Source organism: Catharus ustulatus, chromosome 15 (assembly GCF_009819885.2).
Source record: "Catharus ustulatus isolate bCatUst1 chromosome 15, bCatUst1.pri.v2, whole genome shotgun sequence".
NCBI classification, from domain to species: domain Eukaryota; kingdom Metazoa; phylum Chordata; class Aves; order Passeriformes; family Turdidae; genus Catharus; species Catharus ustulatus.
In genome coordinates, this window is record NC_046235.1 from 15,600,742 (window position 1) to 15,620,230 (window position 19,489).

A 19,489-nucleotide genomic window follows, 5' to 3' on the forward strand; every position below is an offset into this window, starting at 1 on the left:
CAGACAGATTTGGCACATCTTCAGGATATATTGCCCTGATGTGTCTTGTGAACAGCATCTCTTGGAAGCCAAGCATTTTTCCCTGAGCATCTGCAGGAGCTGCTGAAGCTGCTCCCTACATGTCACAGTTTCTGCTTTTACCTGTGCAGGCTCTGCAGAGCTGGAGGGGGCTACACCTTTCTGGTTTAAATATGGACTTTGCCACTGCCTCCTCCAGCCAAGACCATCCTCACCAGCCTTCCCAGCCCCAACCTGGCAGCTTTTGACAGCTTTCCTCCTGCCTGGTGACTGCATGCTGCCCCCTGCCCTGGACAGTGCTGTCCTTTGGGCAAGACCAACATCTCCTGGTGAGTGGAGAGCACCCTCCTGGCAAAGCCTGGCAATGTTACACCAGAGAAAAATTTTCCATTTCAGCTGCTGGGTTCAGCACTAGGTCTAGCACTGGCCCCAGGCAACTCAGATATTCTCTGGCCACCACAATGCCTGTCTGATGTCCAGCTAATCCTTTCCTTCTCTCTCTCACCTACAGACACTTCAGACTCAAGTCTGCAACAATTGAATGGTGACTGGGGAACACCTGAGCCACTCAGGTACCCCCTAAGCAAGCCACAAAAGTGACACCCAGAAATCCCCAGGTTTCAGAGGCTTGCACAGCCTGCAGCCATCGAGCATCCACAGCCTCCCCACCCAGGGTTACAGCTCTGGATTATCCTGCCTCTGATAACAGCGTGGAAAAATCCCACACTGGCTGAGCTCATGCTGCAGGACAGGTCGCTCAGTCCTTAGCTACTCCTGGAAGAACAGTTAGAAAGAGGATTTGGTCTGCAATCCTGCCACTGATCTGCTGTAATCCACTTCATTATGGTCTTCTAATCCTCAAAGTCAGATGCAGCATATGGCTAATGACCATTTGGCTGAAGGAAAATCCTCTGTGTGCAGAAGCCAGGGCAGAGATCCTACAAGAGGGCTGGAGATGGACTTTGGACAAGAGCATGGAGTGATAGGACCAGGGGGAATGGAAAGGCTTTCAGCAGAAAGAGGGTAGGTTTAGATTAAGTGTTAGGGAGAAATTCTTCAGTGGGAGGCCCTGGCACAGAGCAGCTGTGGCTGCTCCATCCCTGGAAGCGTCCAAGGCCAGGCTGGACAGAGATTGGAGCACCCTGGGACAGTGAAAGGTGTCCCAGCCTATGGCAGGGGTTGGACCAAAATTATCTTTAAGGTTGGAAGCCCCAAAAAATCTCTGATTCTGTAATCTACAGGTAAGCAAAGGCAGTGCCACACCTCAGGGTGCTGCCTGTTAAGGTCCTGAGCACCACAAGCTCTGTGTGCTGACACCAGGGCAGGATTTGGCCATTATACAACATCCTCTCTGACTTACCCATGTAATTTCTTGTTTTACATTTCCAATTACAGGTTTGCTTGGGATTTTTTTAGTATTGATTTCATATCCTCTGAAAGAATCAAAACTGAGGTTGAAGAATTTTCTTAGCAGATATGTAACTTCCCAGCATAAATAACACATTGATAAATGAATGGCAAATCACTTAATACACTTTTCAAAACACTTCTGGGGTTTGTCATGTTAATTAACAAATAACTGTTGTAAAATATCAATTAGTAGTAGCTCCTTCACAAAAATGTCTCTAACCATTCAAAAATGCCTGCTAAACACAATTCAGGCTGCAGTTTTCACCTCTGGCTTTCTTTTGGCCACAGTGTGGCCAGTAAGTGTTTGCACTGAGCCACATTTCTGGAGAAACCAGCACAGCACAAATGGAAGCTCTGCCTCTTAGCTGGTGCTTGAAGGCCTCATTTGAACCGAGTGATAAAGCAAACAAAGTCACTGATATGATTAAAACATCTCACTATCAAAACATATCCATGTGTTTATGAACTTATTAAATAGAACTTGATCCAGGTAATGCCAGTGGATGTTTTCCTGAGCTAATAAGACCATGTGCAGAACTTTGTACCCTGCAGCTGAAGGCTAACATGGTTTCACATTACTTATGCAATGAATTAAATGTGTTTGGCCCCACTACAAGGGCAGATGTTGACACATGGGAAGGAGTCCAGCAGAGGCAGGCAGGCTGCCCAGGGACAGGGGCACAGGGCATTCCAGGAAAGCTGGAGGAGCTGGGATTCTTCATCCTGGAGAATAGATGGCTGCTGGGATCACATTGCTGCCTGCAGCTCCCTGATGAGCTTAGAGATAAGGCAGAGCCAGAGCCTTCTCTAAGCTGTATCACAAAAGGATTAAATTCTGAATGAATGTGAGGAATTATTCCTTGCCATGAGGGTGATCAAGCACAGAAAGCAGAGAGGCCATGCATGTCCTTCCCCAGTGCTGTTGAGAGCCCAACAGAAAAAGAAAGGCCTTGGGCACCCTGACCCACCTTTGGCTTTGGCCTTGCTTTGATCAGGGTTTGAGCCAGCTCTGGGGAGCTCTTACAACTTGAATCATTTTATTTATATTGTACTTATATAATTCTGTCTCCTATAAATGGTTGTTATTAATAAAATACCACAATATTTCTCTATTACCCAGGAGAGTGTTCTCAGAATTTTCCTACAGCCTTTACTGAAGGGTCACAGGTAAGCTCTACCAAGAGCTCCCAGAATGTTTTTTCAGGGGGTGACCAGCAATATGTACAACAGAAGGAGTGGATTGTAATCATTGTTAAAACAAAACCACTCCAAATTTTAGGAAATTATTTTAAACCATTCAAATTTTAGGGCATTATTAGTTCTCAGTGATTTCGAAGCCTCTCCACTTCTGCAGGAGCCCAGCACTTTGCCACCACAACCCTACTTTGGAAGAACATCAGCATCTGAATTTCCAGAAAAGTTATCTGCACCACAGAAAATCAGCTGCCAAAATATCATCCTCTTCCCTGCTGTGCTGCAGCCTGGACCAGACGTGGGTCTCAGCAGCAGCTCTGAGGACACATCTCCATCCCTCACCTCTCAGCTCTGAGAAGGTTCTGGATGCCAGGTCAGGGCTCCCTTGCAGAAGGCAGGAGTAACTCATGAGGAAGCAGGAAAATGCTCCAGTGAACATCAGAAAAAGGAGGCAGCAACCAGCACGATGTGGCTGGACACTGACCCAGGTTATTGCTCTTTGAAGTGAACACACTGCAGGGAAGGTGGGCTGGAGGTAACAGAGGTATTAACGTGCAGCTGATCAGAGGAACAGGAAATCATTGGTTTAATCAGTTCCCCTAACACTTCAGCGATCTCAGCTCTGCATCACTGAGCACTCAGCTCATCTTTGCCACAGCCCAAGCAGGAACAATGAGGAGGTGGCTGCAGGGAAGTGGCAGCTGACCTGGGATTGACACCATTCCTGGCTGCCTGGCAGGACAAAGTCAATCAGGCAACTTCACTGCTAGGGCTGGGAAAGTCTCCTTCAGGAGAAAATCTTCCAAAGGTAGGGGAAAAAAATTTCAATAGATTCTTATCTGCAATGAGACATTATTTATAGCTCAATGCACAGTTAAAATAGAACGAATAAGCATGCTCAGCTATGAAAGCAAATTGCTTTGAGGTTATATAAACCAGGGGAATAGTTGAACACATTTTCAAACCAGCAGTCATCTAGCAGCACTCACATCACCAGAATAGCACTCAGCAGGGGGACTGTGGCTGTGTCCCTCGGATTTCAGCCAGCTCTGTGACCCACCAAGGAGTGTCACTGCCGGGAGAGGCTGAGGCAGAAGTGAGATATTTTCACTGACTGATAGAAAAAGTGATCTAGTGTGGTTGGGATGGGCACTAGCTGCACGTTGAGCAGCTGAGAGGAAGGTGAAGGCCTGAAGGAAGATGGTTTGATCCCTGGGCAGCTGCAGTTCAGAGTTTGTTTACAGAGGGATAACCATCCCAGATGTGACTGCAGCACAAAATCTGTGGCCAGGCTGGCTGGGGAGCCAGGTTATTGTCTCACATGGAGCACAGGGATCATCTCTTCACAGTGAGCTGCCAAGTCTCATTAATTTATCATGGGGACATGCCTTCAGTGCTCACTCGCCTCAGCTCTGTTATGTAAGATTGACACATCTGTCTATAGATCACAAAGTGTTCTTGACCAGAGGGTAATTAACCTTCAGTGTTTACATCTCCTTCCTCCTGGTAGGTAACACACAATTTGGGGCTTTGGGCAGGTCTGGCTGTAAATGAGTTACATTTTCCTCCCATGCTCTTGACCTGAGCCCAGAAGGAGTGACTTCCCTGAGCTCTGCATGGAGCAATAGGTAACCAAGGCAGAATTTCCCTGGGTAAATGGCCAAAGCCTTGGACTCAGGGCTTTTGGACCAGCACCAGGTCTGCAATCATCCAAAAGTCTGTAACTCCACAGCCCTTGGGGTCCATGTCTGGGATTTGCTTCATGTGAGCTCAAACAGGTTGAGCTGAGGCTCTGCCCAGCTTGGGGGAGCCAGGAGTGAAGAAGTTTATGCACAGATAATGACATGTAGCAGAGGAATTGTTGTAGAGGGGTGTTTAAGTTAGATAAACATTTCAAGGGCATGTCCCCCTGCACAAATCCCATCTGGGAGGAAGCAACCAGGAGTGTCACTGTTACCTGCCCCAAGAAAAATCAGGGGATCACATCCCCATGCAAACCCTTTTCTTTTTTCCATGTGAAACCACAGGATGAGGTAATGAGAACAGAAGCAAGTAGAACATCAAATGAAAAGATGCTCCCAGCTCTCACCTTATCAACCAACAAACCAGCAAAAATGCACATGAGAAACAATGTTTGGAAAAAACAAGTGAAGATGCTTTCCTGTATGGGATTAAAACCAGGAACCCCTGGGATACAGGGTGAATGAGGGTTTGGTTTTTAAGAATGATCTTGTAAATAAAGCAGCAACAAGAGAGAGGTGCAATAGGCTAAGAATGAAAATTCACTGCTCTTCCTGGTGGGAACAGCAGGGAGGAGAGGGTGAGAGGCAGGATATATCATGGTGCTATAGTTTGAACACTTGGCTGGGAGAGGCTGAACTGGTTGAAAGGATTTCTATAGCTGAAGGACTATTAGCATCATAACCACTGAACACATCTTCATTATTAACATCAAAAGAAAGGGCAACAATTTCATTTATTCTGCAGAGCTGAGCTTTAATGAGACCACTGGCTGATTCTTTGCATCTGGACATGGGTGAAGCACAGTTGGTGCTGACAGAAAGGAATGTGATGCCAAATTACAGGATTTTACTGTTTTACAGTGAAACTGAGGTAAACAGCAGGAATTCTACCCTCTCTGAATGATTGCAGTAGCAAAGTAACCCAGGTATTTACTTAGTAAGTTATACATGCATGACAACTGTTATATTATCATAGGGCTCCCACATCCCCTGGTTTGGGCACTGCCCCCATTTGCAGTCTGACAAAACATTCTTATCTCAGGAGAACCAAATGCACTGATCTCTGCAAAGGCTTTGTGTGCCTCCTTTTCTGGTGCCTTGAAACAGGTTATTCTGCACTTTCCTGCTGCTGCCAGGGGAGGTTGTTTGTGAATGCTTCCATAGCAAAGAAATATTTCTCCTACTTGTCTCATATTTTGCATCATTTTGCCATTCTTCCCTTCCTACTTTGGAATGCAGCCTGTGGAGAACAGCAATATTAGAAAGCTTGTGTTAAATCACTGCCAAATAAAATGTCAACAGAAGGTATATGCATCACTTACATCCAATCCTGCGCTGCCTGCTCAGCACCCGGCTGACACTGTTTGGGATGCTGCCACAGAGAGCAATGGGAGTTCAGGCTGCTTCTTCCTTTGCTTTCCCTCTTAGTCACTGGGATGACTGCTGCTCCCAAGGCCCTGAGTGCCCCACGCTCTCTGAGGAAGGGAAAGTCATTAGAGACTCAGTATGACCGTTTTCCCAAAGGGTCACAAGTGCTGGGAATATACATAAAACTCCCAAGTGATGCAAGTGAAGGCGAGTTCATCCGAGTTAACCACCAACAATGAAGTGGTTTTACTGTCTCTGGCTATTATAAACCTATCAGTCAACAAACCTCTGCCATCTGAATGTGCTGCATCATTTAAATTTCCACTCTGGATACTTTCTTCAGCTATTTTCTTTTCTCTGCTAAATCTTCATGATTTACCCCCAAGCACAAACAGCAAGTGGAGAGGGAGAAAAGGAGGATAAATTGGAAAAGCACAGGGAGAGGCCAGGGGCTAGGGAGCTGTCACTCAGAAAGCATGTTCTTTCCATTGGAATGACACTTTATAGGCACAGATCCCACATTCTCTGGTGTAAGTGGAACCATCTGTGCCACAGAGCTGCTCCAGCCCTTGGTCAGGGAGCCCTGACTGGCCATTAAAGCCCAGCTTTAAAGGGAACAGTGAGAAAGAGCTCAAAGCAATACATCCCAACACTCCTCATCCTTCAGGGGCCTTGAGCAAAATTAATATTTTACTTCCAAGCATGAAAAATAGGCAGGAAGCAGCACGCTGTATGAACACTCATTCTTTGCAGTTTCATGTTATGTTTAAAATCACGGGGCCTCACCTCAGCTGGTGAAAATCTGGAAACCCCTCCTGGGCTGTGTGGATGCCTGCCAGCTGGAGACAGGCTCCTTCCACTGCTGCTTTTTGCTTCTCTACTCGTTGATCCGCGGAGAGCACGCAACCAGAGCCCAGGGCATGGCAAAGAATCAAATGAAACCGTATCAAACATTAAATTACAGCAAGAGAATGAACATGTCTGAGTGTGAACATATTGATGGATGCAATGGCTGCATACCAGGGTTATGTATTTCTTTAAACTCAGAGGTCCAAGGAAATTTTCCCAAACTATTTTCTTTGCCAACCATCAGATAAGTAGGATGGTGCAATTGATACAATGAGTTTGAATAATTATTTCTGGATTTCTTTTTTTTTTTTTTTTTGAGGAACATATGGTTATAAAAATGCTTTAAAAATAATTTAAATATTCTTCTGAAATGAATATTTAAAAATCAGTGGGATGAGCCTTGTCACTCTCCAGCATCCCTCAAGAGAGTGACAGAGTGTCTGAGCCCATCCACATGCCTCACTAACAAATGCAGCATATGAAAAAATAGCTAAACCAAGGCAAATTATCAGCAGACATAATTTTGAAAGGCACAGATTTTTTAGATAACAGGTTTGAATGAAGTTTAGGTACAGCCACACTCAAGGAAAAGTTGTGAGGTTTGTTTTTTCAAGTTGCAGATGTGTGAGTGCTGATAAAAGGTGAAAAAAATTTCCCAGCTCAACATGAAAAGACTAAGTACTGTTTTCTACATTCCACTTATCAATCAAAATTTAAATGATTCGCCTCGTTCTTCCCCCTCTTTGTGTTGCAAGAAAAATGACTGTAGACTCAGAAAACATTGATAACACTGTAAAGATAAGTCAGACAAACAAGGAAAGAGAGAGGACGTTTATATTTTTAAAACACTGCCTCTGTGATATGTTCTGGTACATTTGCAGGTCACAAATCCCGAGGTTGGATCGTCATCAGTGTGAAAGACGTCAAAGTTGGTCCAGCCTTGGCAGCTCTGTCCCTGCTCCCCAGAGCTGAGGGCTGTGGCTGCCAGGCAGAGTCTGGAGTGGCACCAGCTGCATTTCAGCACTGTTTGAGATGCCTCATGCTGCAGCCATAGCAGGCACTGCAAAGTTGGTTTTTTCCTTCACTTCTTCCTTGACTGAGGATATAAAGCTGCTTCTGTTCGTGGCAAGAGTGCAAAAACAAGAGTCCACCAAAGCAGGAGTAAGTCTGTGCTTGCATCTGATCCTTTCAGTGCCTCTTTCCAGGTTAAATACCAAACTTTCCCAGCATGACTGTGGGATGTTTTTTGAGACAAACCTGGTTATTTTGAAGCTGCTCAGGCAGCTCAAGGTGAGTAAGAAAGCCCCAGGGCTCTGCAGCATCATGCACCTGAGCAGGGATGCAGCAGCAGGCTGAGCAGCACTAAAGCACCTGTCACCCACACAGAGATGCTGCTGTTTGCACTTTGGCAAGCACTGAGCCCATAAGGTGACTGGGGACTTCTTGACTGAACCAGATGCATTCCAGTGGTCCCTTCCAATTTTAACTATTCTGTCATCTCTTCTTGTTTGCCACCACAGCAACATCCACCCACCCATCCATCCCTCCAGACATTCCTCTGTCTGTGCCCAAGCAGGCACCCAGCTCAGTCCACCGTGTCTTGAAACCACCTTTCAATTCTCTTAGTGACACCTGAAACCTGCTATTGTTCTACATCTCTCCTAAGCCACAAAAATTCAGTGCTGCCTCTTGAATGTGTTTGTCTTTGCCTGATCATTGCCTCCTCATCATAGAATTGTTTAGTTTGGAAAAGACCTTTAAGATCATCAAGTCCAAACATTACCACTGCCAAGGCCACCACTAAACCACGTCCTGAAGCACCACATCCATACATCCTTTAAATGTCTCCAGGGTCAGTGACTCAACCACTTCCCTGAGCAGCCTCTTCCAGTGCTTGACAACCCTTCCCATGAATAAATTTTTCCTTACATCTGATCTAAAGCTCCCCTGATGCAACTTGAGGCCATTTCCAATACAAAGGAGAGAGAAATCATCTGAGCAACACACACTCAGTGAGTAACTGTGGAACAGCTGAAAAACAACTCCAAGGCACAGAAAACCACGCTATCCATGAGAAGGCTGCCCTATTTTTATAGTTATATTGCTTCATAAAACACCCCCTGAGCCTGGGGGATATTTAAACTCCAATGTCAGGCTTTTCCCATTTCCTGGCCCAGTTTTAGTGATTTATTCCACTATGTACTTCAACATGAAACCTACTGGTGAGTCCTGCATGGAAACCTCTGTCCTCTAACCCCTCTGGCTGCTTCCTTGGATGGCTCTGACTTAATCTCAGCTTTGTGCCTCCTTGAATTCTTGTTTGCCTTTGGTGTCACCAGACAATGAGCTCCACAGAGGAGGCTTTGGCTGTGCCAAGATAATGCCACTGAGTTGGCTCTTGACAGCTTTACTGCAAAGGCTTGCAAAAGCCAGCGGTCAGAGCACAGTCCAAGTGAAAGGCTGCCAAAGTCCACAAGAAAAAAAATTATTCAGGTCTTATCCCTAAGGATAACCAAGTAACACTTAAACAAGAGTAAAACAGCATGTTCTGCAAAAACACCTGAGCAGAAAATGGCAAAAAGGTTATATAAACCAAAAGAACATTTACTTTAGGACACAGACCCAAGAAAAGTACAATAAGCCATTGTTAGTTACAAATCATCCTGAAAATGGACACTAATGGCACAGAGGTACTGTGGCCTCATTCCCTGGTACAATACCCCCAATACCTCCAAGTCAGGAACATTTGCCTTCAGCCTATTCTTCTAGCCTGACAATTCAAAGAGTGACTTTCCAAACTGATCCAAATAATTGTGTTATTCTCTGGTGAGCTACAATGGGACGTTGAATCAGGGAGGCTCCCACTGCAGTCCAGAAGAATCCCTGAAATATTAGACTTGCAATAGCTTTGGTGACCTCGTGTGGAGGCAGTGGCAGTGGTATAGCCAACAGATGAAAGGGCAGCCCCAAATCCCCCTGCCTCCCTGCCATCCACACAGACCACCAAAATGACAATAATTATATCAACCAGGTCCTGAGAAACTTGGCCTCAAAAAAGTAGGCAAAATCACTATCAGGTAGAATTTTTTTTCCAATGACTTGTTATATATTTGGTTAAAACTGATCACAAGTGAATCTCTGCATCTTTTTCCTTCCTGAATGACTTTAGAAAGAGGCTCAGTGATGCACCAGGGCTGTCCCCCACCTCTGGGGTGACAAATTGTGGACAAATTCAGTGGAGGCAGGCTGGGATCCTCTTTCCTGGCAGCAGCTGCTGTCTCTGCCCTGAGACAGGCTCCACAGGCAGTGGGAATGAGGAAAGGGCACCTCTTGCCCAGGCAGCTAATCTCCCTTTCTAGTCCAAGCTCAGAAATGCTGTCCTCGAGAGCAAATCACCACCTGCATCCTTGGCATTTCCCCATGGAGGAGGTGGAGCATGCTCTGGAGGTAAATGTCTCCTTGCATTGACTCTAAAAAGAGACTCTGTGGTCAGGTCTTACAGAGATAGCATGGCTTGAGAAGATTAACATTGACAAGACTCTGAGGAGTAAGGAAAGGACTTGAGACCCTCATCAGAGCAGGGATGGCACTGACACATGGCCAGAAAATTAGTTGGTAGTGGAGAACATCAATAGAAAAATAGACATCCACCATGAGATGGGGCAAAAGGGAAGAGAGATGTGGCTCTGAGACAGAGGAATGTTGCCAAGTCAGTTTATTGAACAAGTGTTTCAGGAGCTAAGGAAACAAGGCAGACTGAAGGTCAGCCCATGGGAAGTCAGATGGAAAGGAGTTTGTCTTCCTGGGCTGAAGTCCAGCAGACTTAGCATTCAGCCAAGCTCACGATGTTGAGAGTTGCCCTGCTTTCCCTGGTGAGAAAAGGAGAGAGGAGAATTAGACAGGGCTGCACCCCTTTCCTCATTTCACTGGCCCAAGCATTGGCTTAGGGTTGACTGGAGATAAAGAACAGTCTCAAAAACCCAGACACACCCTTTCATTATCCTCATTTAAGGAAAGATGAATGGTTTCATTCATTTGGTACAATCCAGTTGGTTCGGTGAAGTAATTTCCACACGCCCTTATGAGCTTGTGGAACAGATTGAGTGCTGCTGAAAATCAATAAAATTCTTTGAAAACCAACAAACAGGAGGCCAAGTACAGATCACAGAAACAGGCCCTCCTCATTTTCCCTACAATGCAAAAAACCTGGAAATGTCCAGTATATGCCACAAGCATATACACAAGTTAGAAAAAAAGACATGACGAGACAGCCCTGCATTCCCAGCAGGCACAGGAACTGATGATGAAAGGAAAGGTTTCACCCCCATACGTACAGGTAGGCATTGCAGAAAACACATCTGTTGCTGTACGTTTGGCCATTAGAGGCACAGTGGGGCATGTATTCCAAGGTGCAGAAGGGAGACACTTCCTTGAAGTCCTTGCAAAGGGCCTGCACACAGAAGGTAGATATTGAGTCCCTCTGCCTGAGAGCAAACTGTGACCCCCAGCACAAGGAATGACACCCCACTGAGAAATAAAACTGTAGCATCATCATAACCAACTCCTCCTGATGGCAGAGCTGATCTTGTGCTGTCCCTGCTCACTGCCACGTCTCCCTGCTTTATTGCAGAGCAGTGGGATGGATGCTGGCTGTTTTATGAGCAGTGTCAAATTCCCAAGGGATCTCCTCAGGTGTGAACACCACCACCTCCTGATTTGCAGCCCAGAGCAGAAGACAGTCCCCCATGAGTGTAACAGACACTGAACTTCCCTCTTTGCTCCCATCCTTTCCCGCTCACCCTTGTGATATCCTCTTCGCAGGGTCCGTTCTTTCTCTTGCTAATGTTGGTCTGATGCTCCCTGGAGGAGGGAGAGATTGTTATTAGCCAGGACCTTCCCTGTTACAGCCAGAGAGCAAGAACAAACCTCACTCCCACAGAGCCACAGAGATTTCCAGATCAGCCAGCTCAGCACTAACAAAAGCATGCCCTCACAGACCAGACACCGTCCCCTCCGTGGGGCTGAACATGCATCAAACACCAAGCAAAGCAGGAGCACAGGGGCAGACAGACAGAATCCCTCCAGCACAAGGTTTCAGACAGAGCCCTTGCAGACCACTTGGCTCCCACAGAGCTGTGAGAACAGGGAGGAAGAGGAGCACTGACAAGTTGTGGGAACACAGGGTGCACTCGCTGGCATAGGTGACGCCGTCGCTGCCGCACACGGGGTCGTAGATCCTGGTGCAGACCATCACCTTCCTGCCGTCCGGCAGCGTGGCCGTGCGGTACTGGCTGCAGTTCAGCTGCAAAACAACGACAGCAAAGGCTCTGCCACAGGCTCTGCTCATTGCAAGGGAACCCCAACACATCCTCCCTGCTTATCTGCCTAAATCTGCCTATGCCAGGCCCTAAAAGGATCTGCCAGATGATAAATTGTGGGCATATATTAACTCGTTCTTCATGGAAAACTAGCAATTTCCTCTCACAGCCTTCCCTGGAGAAGACTGGATCAAGGCTGGAAGGCAGACATTACTCACTGAGCTCTGCATTTATCATGATGCCCCTATACCTTACTGAACCCACCAGGATATTACAAAAGGCAGCTCAGAAATAATCTGTAAATCAAAATGGCACGATTTATGCACTTCCTGCAAGGGGGCTGACTGTGACCAAGGTGTTTTTCATGGACCACAAGAATGGAGGGGAGATGTGCTGACAGGTCCTTTGTTGCAGTGGGACAGTTCCAAGTGTTGAGAGCTGCCAGCAGGACTGACAGCAGTGGAAGCTGATTTACGTCAGCTGAGGAGCTGGCCTTGTGTTTTAGCACTCCCAGCTCCTCCAGTGCGAGCTCTTCTTTCCTGATTTATGTATCTCACCCAGCCTGAGCACAGAGCGTACTCGGGAAACAAAAGAATGACATTTCATAGTTTGTTTGTATAAAATGAAATATCTGACTCAGGATGTTGACTCTTTCAAACACATGCTAATGAGGTGGCTTTGTTCCTCTACTCCCCAGTGAGAGTAAACGGTTTAAAACTGGCCAAATATAGTTAATCTGGTATTTTTACATGATTCATGTTGGTATATATTAGATTACATTTCATTTACAAAAAAAAAACAGAAAAAAATACAAAACAAAAAAAAACCAGAGGTGGATTTGAATCCCCTGATGCCTTAGGTATCAGCATTCAAAAACACAGGCAATTTTCTAATCTTTGCAGAACATCCTTTTGTAAAACACAAGCATTGAGAAAGCATCGGGTTCCCTGGGCCCTCTGCCTCCCCTGCCCATATTGCCAAAACATTCTGCTAAGTTCCTGCAGCAGCTATGACAGAGTGCTGTGGGAAAAGGATTCTCTGTGTAAAGCCTTGAACCATTTATCATCTCCCTGTCTCATAACTCAATCCTCACCTGTCCTCTCCCCTTTCTTTTGCTGACTGTGTGCAGGAAGTGCACAAAGTTCCTGCAGATGGGAGGGTGATATTCACCCACAGAAGGAAGGGCAGCACAAGTGTGACCCCCATGGAGGCTACACCACCCAAACCACCCAGAATTTTCTCAGGTTGTGCAGCTGGCACCTGCTCAAGCCCTTCTTTTCCTTCAGGTGCCACTTACCTGGGAAACTTCTTCTACGCACCTTCCATCGTGCTTCTTGGCAACCTCGGTTCCAGACTCACTGGAGGAGAAAGCAGAGTTAAAAACGCTCAACAAACAACTCTGTGGGGCTCTTGGGGGTGGGCTGGGGGTGGGCTGCAGGGCTCACATGTTGTGGGCACACAGGGCACAGTCGTTGCTGTAGGTGACGCCGTCCGTGCCGCAGATCTCGCGCAGGATGTAGGGACAGGCTCCGATGGCCTCTCCGGATTTGGCACCACTCAGGTACACGCTGCAGTCAACCTGGGCAGGTAAAACAGCAGTGCTGGGTCAGGGTCTGAGCCTCTAGGTTTTAGAGGTCCTTGTCAGGGGGAAATCAGAGTGGTTATAAAGTTTAGATTTGCATTAGGAATTAATTATGTGATTGTAGTTGGGTATTTTCTGCTAGCAGACGGAACAGCTGGTGAAAGAGATTATTTTTCTCGAGTAGAACATACACAAGTTTTAAATCCAGCATTCATAAAATTATAAAGATTGGAAAAGACCTTTAAAATAATCAAGCCCAGCCATTAACCCAGAACCCCCAGGTTCACCACCAATGCATATCCCCAAGTGTCACATCCACATGCCCTTTGAACAATTCCAATTCCAATTTCTGACAAGATTTTCACTGAAGATTTTTTTTTTTTTTTTTTTTTGCTATTTTCTAAACTAAACATTTCCCAATTCAGCTAAGGAATCTGATTTAAAGTATTTGACATTGAGTGCAGCTTGACATAGTTTACAGTATCCACAATTTTGTTTCAGCATTTCCAAGCACAGCAAGAGCTGTTTCACCAGCTTCTGTTGCAAAACATGTACAATATATAGAATCTAATGGTTGAAATATTTGAGGACCAATAGATAAATGCCTATTGGAAATCACTCTACATTAGCTAAGCATCACTGACACTTCACTGTCATTTTGCACAGTCTCCCCAATGCAGTGTCTTTTATTATCCGTATTTCCCAAGTGGTCCAGGAACAAATTAAAGCAAAGACCACATTTTAACAACGTGCCTTTTCTACAGAAAATATATTGCAGTCCCTCAGGATGCATGAAATTATTTTTGGTGCTTCAGAGCTGCTCTGCATAAGCAGAATTAATGTGTTGAGATATTATCAGCACATATTGTTACTGTGCAGGATATAATAAAGCTATTTCTGTACTGATACCTGAGAGCAGATTTGTCCTGGCTGACCAGAGTACAAGGATTTTTTTAACCTGCCTGTCTAGTGCAATGGAAATCCTAGCACTGAATAAATACACAGACATCTAACACAGCTTTCTGCCTCCTCTCCTACTGTGCTAAAATGGGCTGCATGGTTCTTGGGCTGCCTCTGATGATTTCTGAGCAGAGATTGGCAGTACTGGGACATTTTGTTTCTGAAGTCCCAGCCTGTCCCTGTCCTCTCTTTCCCTTCTGTACAGCTGTGAGCAGCTGAGGAGAAGCACAGCATCAGCATGAGCCTTGTGCACTTCCCTCCACCTATCCCTGGGTGCTCTGAGCCCTGCCAGGGTCCTGCTGGAGACTGCACAGAGAGTAGATGGTGCTTTTTTGACAGCTAATAAAACACTTACAGGAGTGCTTTCCTCTTTGCATCTTCCATCGTGGCTCTTCTTAACATCAGACCCGTGTTGGCTGCAAGGGAGGGGTTGGGGTCAGAGGTTGGGAAACCCAGGTGCCACAGAAAGCAAACCAAACCCATAACTAATAAATATGATAAAGGAGACACCTGATTGCCTGATGAACCAGTTCCTCCCTGTCATTAGAAAGTGTAATTCTAAGTGGTAACAGACCAGTCAGGTCTCCTCATTGTGTGCTGTGTAACAGCTCCATTCACTCTTTATTCTGCCCAAACACCAGAGTCACAGCCACTCTTTCCCCTCAGCCCTCACAGAGTGCTCAGGCTGAGCTGGTTCTCCCACACTCCCCCAAGGAGCAAAAAGAGCATCAGGGAACAAAATCCAAGTGACGAGGGCTTCAGGAGGATGAAAGAGGAACACAGATATGTCAGTACCAAAAGAAAAGCCATCTGGAGCACTAACCATGGCTCGGACTCCAAAGCAGAGCCTGTTGCAGTACTCACACGTTGTGGGCACAGATGCTGCAGTCGTTGTCATAGGTGAACCCATCTGTGCCACACACCGGGCGCAGGATCCTGGGGCACCGGACCAGGTCTTTCCCACCCTTCACCTTCCTGGCTGGGAATTTACTGCAGTCAAGCTACAAAAGAGGAGCAGCATCAAACCTGAGGAAGACTTCATCCTCCAATAAAAATAAAATTCCATCATTACCTTCTGCCATGTCTCTAATGCTGGGATGCTGAGACAACACCAGTGCTACAACTCAGTTCTTACTAAACCGGGCTGAGTCAGCTCTGCCTGAGCCCTCTCACATGGGGGGAACTACACAGCACTACACAGTGTGTGAGGTGCCAAATCCCTGGCTTAAGCACCTTGATCAGCCCCAGCTACAAGATATGTCAGAAAAGAAAAAAAAAAAATCAAGCATGGCCCCTTTTTAACTGTGCAATGAAAGAACTCAGACTTTGCACTTGAAGGGCATCAAGAAAGGAAGATGAAAGCCCAAACTGAACAACTTGCACATTTGTGTGTCAGTATGTCCTACACAGCAGCTGATACATCCCAATCAAAACTTCAGGTGTACTCCACACTTCAGAATCTGTCCTCACCACAAAGGCTGCTGTAGGTGTGAATTCATCATGAGAATTCTGTGCATAGCTCTCATCCAGCCCATCTGCCAGAGCTGTTGGGCAAGGAGAGGACACTGCCTCAGGACAGGTGGGATTTGTCAGCATCCTCAACATAAGGAGCTGACAAGACCTAACAGACAGGTGGAGAAAGCCAGGCTCACTTTCAGAGCAGATGTCACCTCAGGGAACCCTTCAGATGATGTAGTTAAGAGGAGCAAGCCTTATATTGAACACCAACCTCAGCAGTCTTCTCTCTGCATTGCCCACTGTGCCTTTTGCCAACATGGGTCCTTTGTTCCCTGGAAGAGGGAAACCAAAAAGTAAATGCTTAACCTCTTGGTCAAAGTCAAGTGCAAAATGCAGCCAACCATGGCTTCAGACTCTTTAAAGAGTGCTCAGAGTTGCTACTTTACTCATTCCCAAGCTCATCCTATCTTCTAATAATGTGCAATTTAAAGCAATGTTCTGAATTGTCCCTCCTCTGCCCACCCCACCAACCCATCCAGGAGACGCCTTAAGACTCTGTGAGCACACAGCAGGCAGCAGAAAGAAACTCAAGGCAAACCCAAACCCATCCCATTTCTTGACAAAGTAGGCAGGGGCAGAAGTGCAGCAGGGCTGGAGGAGCCCTCAGAAGGGGCACTCTGGGCACGGCACTCACACGTTGTGGGCGCAGATCGCGCACTCGTTGTCGTACGTGGTGCCGTCTGTGCCACAAACGGGGTTCAGGTCCCTCGGACAGGCTACCAATGTTTCTCCATCCTTGGTGGTTTGTGTTCGGTACCTGGTGCAGTCAACCTGGCAAAACAAGGACAAGTCACTCTGGAGGAGCAGTGCTATGCAAGAAAAGTTGATTTGAAACTCTTTTGTTCTGTATCTCAGCCTCAAATGTTTCTGTAACAGGACAAAAGCCTGTTACACTGAAGCTAAATTTCCAACAAGAAATTATATTTCTGAATATTATCCTAGTTCTCCAAGAGTCAAGCAAAAGGACTATCATGGAGAAGAGATCCTTCAGTCACAAGAACATGTACAAAATTTTTGGCCTAGTCTCACTAAAAAAAACCTTGAATTAGGTAAGAAATATTTTTCAAGAGCTGTAAATCTGAATAATACTGTTTCAGTTTTTGTGTTGGTTTTCTCCACACTTTTCTGGCTCTGTGATTACTTCTTACTTCAGATTCCCTGTAGTTCAGTAGAGGATTTGAAAGGATAGGAAAGAATGGTTATCTATCTGCTGGAGAATGGACTTCCTACACCCCAGAATTTTATTGCTGAAATACAGAAACTTCTCCTTCTGAGCCTTCAGACTGTCAGCCTCAGACAAAGACACAATAAACTGTGCTCTATAAATATTTATGGTTAGTGCTCTTATGAGTCTCACTACATCTGTGGATACAACCAGCATGGGAGTTTTGAATCCCTGCTGTTGAGGGTAGAAACACTTGTGGTCTCCAGAGAGAAAACTGCCAACCTGCACAGCATGTTGGCAAGAGAAATTTTCTGCCTCTCCACCTTCTCCTGGGGACACAAGTCAGCCCCTCATCCCATACCCAGCTCCCTCCTCTTTCCTCAGTTTGGTGTGGTAAGCATGGGGTGACCTGTCTGGAGCAGGGAGGATGCCAAATCCACCCCCACGATGCAGAAAAGCAAATAATGGACTGGGACCCTTGAACTCCTCATCCTATGGACCTCTTGCAGCTTCCCTGAAAATTCTGTGAGGTTCTCAGGATTTTATTAGCAGCCCTAAGAGATGGATTTTTTACTTCTATTGCACTTACAGCAACAGACTCCTTGCAGGGCCCTTCATGTAATTTGGTAACATTGGTGTCATGCTCTCTGAAAGGAAGAAAAGCTTTGGTTAGGGAGCATTAAGAATAACTTTCCCCATGACACTGCAGGCACTGGGACAACATAGCAGGGTCCAGCCTGCCCATGGAACATCACAACTGAAATTCTCTGAATGTGCCCTGCAGATGGCAGCTGCTAATGTACAGTATTCCCATCTCCCCTGGGAATTCAGTGTTAGGAGTAATTAGCTGCTACAAGCAACACTTTGATCTGCTCATGTCTCTGCTCTGGTTCTTTTTGTGGTTCCCTTCATGAGCACAGACAAAAAAATGGGGAAGAAAACTCAAGCTGGCTGAGTAATCACACAAAGCCAGCAGCAAGGATACCTACAGAGACACCTGCCTTAAAACTGGTATTTTACAGCTTCTGAGAGCCTCAGCTTGCTGATTATTCAGAAGGACATTCCATGCACAAGACTTACGCATTGTAGGCACAGATCCCACAGTCATTGTCATAAGTGAAGCTATCTGAGCCACAGACTGGTTTCAATATCCTTGGGCACGCTACGATGACGTGATCATCTACTACAGCTCTGCGGTAATTACTGCAATCAACCTGTAAAAATAGCAGGAATAGAGGGAAAAAAAACCACTTTTTTGATACAAAGATATAACACTCTTACATAGACTTCTCACTCTTCCTCAGCCTTTGGGGGGAAATCCAGTATCAAACCAATTTCACTATCAAAACTAGAAACCAGAAATTCTGTGGGAATTCTCTCCCAATGAAAAAAAAAAAGGGTCAGGGGGGACATTAGGAAGGACTGTGATTTGGGTTTTGTGAGGTCCTTCATAGCATCCTGCTGGAGGTGAGATCCAACCTTTAGCCAATATATTATTCTTATTTTATTCCCAATTAGACAGGTTTGAAGTCTGAAGTAGAAAATAACAGAGAGATGGTATCAGATTACCCATGAAAGCCCTGTCAGCTTTGGTAATCACCAGATTTTATTTTGGGCTGTGCAGACCAGCTGTGCACATTCTGTCCCACATCTGTGTGGTGTTTGAGTTGTCCCCATCACAGACTTTGTCTTACCACGATAGGTTTGGGGTCACATTCTCCATCGTGTTCCTTCTCCACGCTGGCGCCGTGCTCCCTGGAAGAAAGCAGACCTGTGTCAGGGATCAAGGAGAAGCACCATCTCAAGGCTGGTGGTGTTGTCACCCAGCTGCAAAGGCACCTGCTCCTCATCCCTGGGGAACAAAGCTGCCACCCTGCCTGAGCCCCCTGCCAAGGCCTCTCTGGGTTCCCAGTGAGACTCACGTGTTGTAGAAGCAGATCTCACAGTCGTTGCCGTACGTGTTGCCATCGGTGCCACACACTGGTTTCCAGTCCCTTGGGCAAGCTACCCAGGACTTCCCATCCTTGGTAACACCACTGGGGTACTGACTGCAATCAAGCTGTGGAAGCAGCCCAGAATCAGCCCAAATTTTGGCTCCCTCACGGAATGAACCCCCCCAGCATCCTCCCACCACCGCCGCGCCTGCAGCTGCTGCTGGGAGGCAAATCAGAGGCATGATTGGGCATCTGCTCAGGCAGTCAGGAGGAGGGAATCTTCCCTACAGAAGTTTCTGATTATGCACTTCTGCCGGGGTCCAGGGAGGCAGGATGGCTGTGGGTGAGACAGTGCCTAATGAAGGCAGCGGTAATTGGGAGCCCCTCGGCTCCGCAGCAGATCCTCCCAGATCGTGCTGCACTCTGGAGAG

The 19,489-nt window shown here is 46.3% G+C and overlaps 1 protein-coding gene across 2 annotated transcripts in view; it reads right to left on the reverse strand.

Moving 5' to 3' along the window:
* Positions 1-10,281: 10,281 nt before the first annotated feature.
* The window catches only part of LOC117003620 (ovoinhibitor-like), a 30,143-nt gene continuing 20,935 nt past the window's right edge, over positions 10,282-19,489 (reverse strand). For both annotated transcript variants that reach the window (XM_033073631.2, XM_033073632.2), the window contains 14 exons: positions 19,047-19,183; positions 18,819-18,879; positions 18,205-18,338; positions 17,714-17,771; positions 16,594-16,730; positions 16,171-16,231; positions 15,306-15,442; positions 14,797-14,857; positions 13,345-13,478; positions 13,197-13,257; positions 11,747-11,883; positions 11,381-11,441; positions 10,916-11,031; positions 10,282-10,450 (listed from right to left, as the gene is read on the reverse strand). In XM_033073631.2, coding sequence (XP_032929522.1) covers positions 10,405-10,450; positions 10,916-11,031; positions 11,381-11,441; positions 11,747-11,883; positions 13,197-13,257; positions 13,345-13,478; positions 14,797-14,857; positions 15,306-15,442; positions 16,171-16,231; positions 16,594-16,730; positions 17,714-17,771; positions 18,205-18,338; positions 18,819-18,879; positions 19,047-19,183 — 1,341 coding nt within the window. In that variant the 3' untranslated portion in view covers positions 10,282-10,404. The remainder of the gene's footprint in view (positions 10,451-10,915; positions 11,032-11,380; positions 11,442-11,746; positions 11,884-13,196; positions 13,258-13,344; positions 13,479-14,796; positions 14,858-15,305; positions 15,443-16,170; positions 16,232-16,593; positions 16,731-17,713; positions 17,772-18,204; positions 18,339-18,818; positions 18,880-19,046; positions 19,184-19,489) is intronic.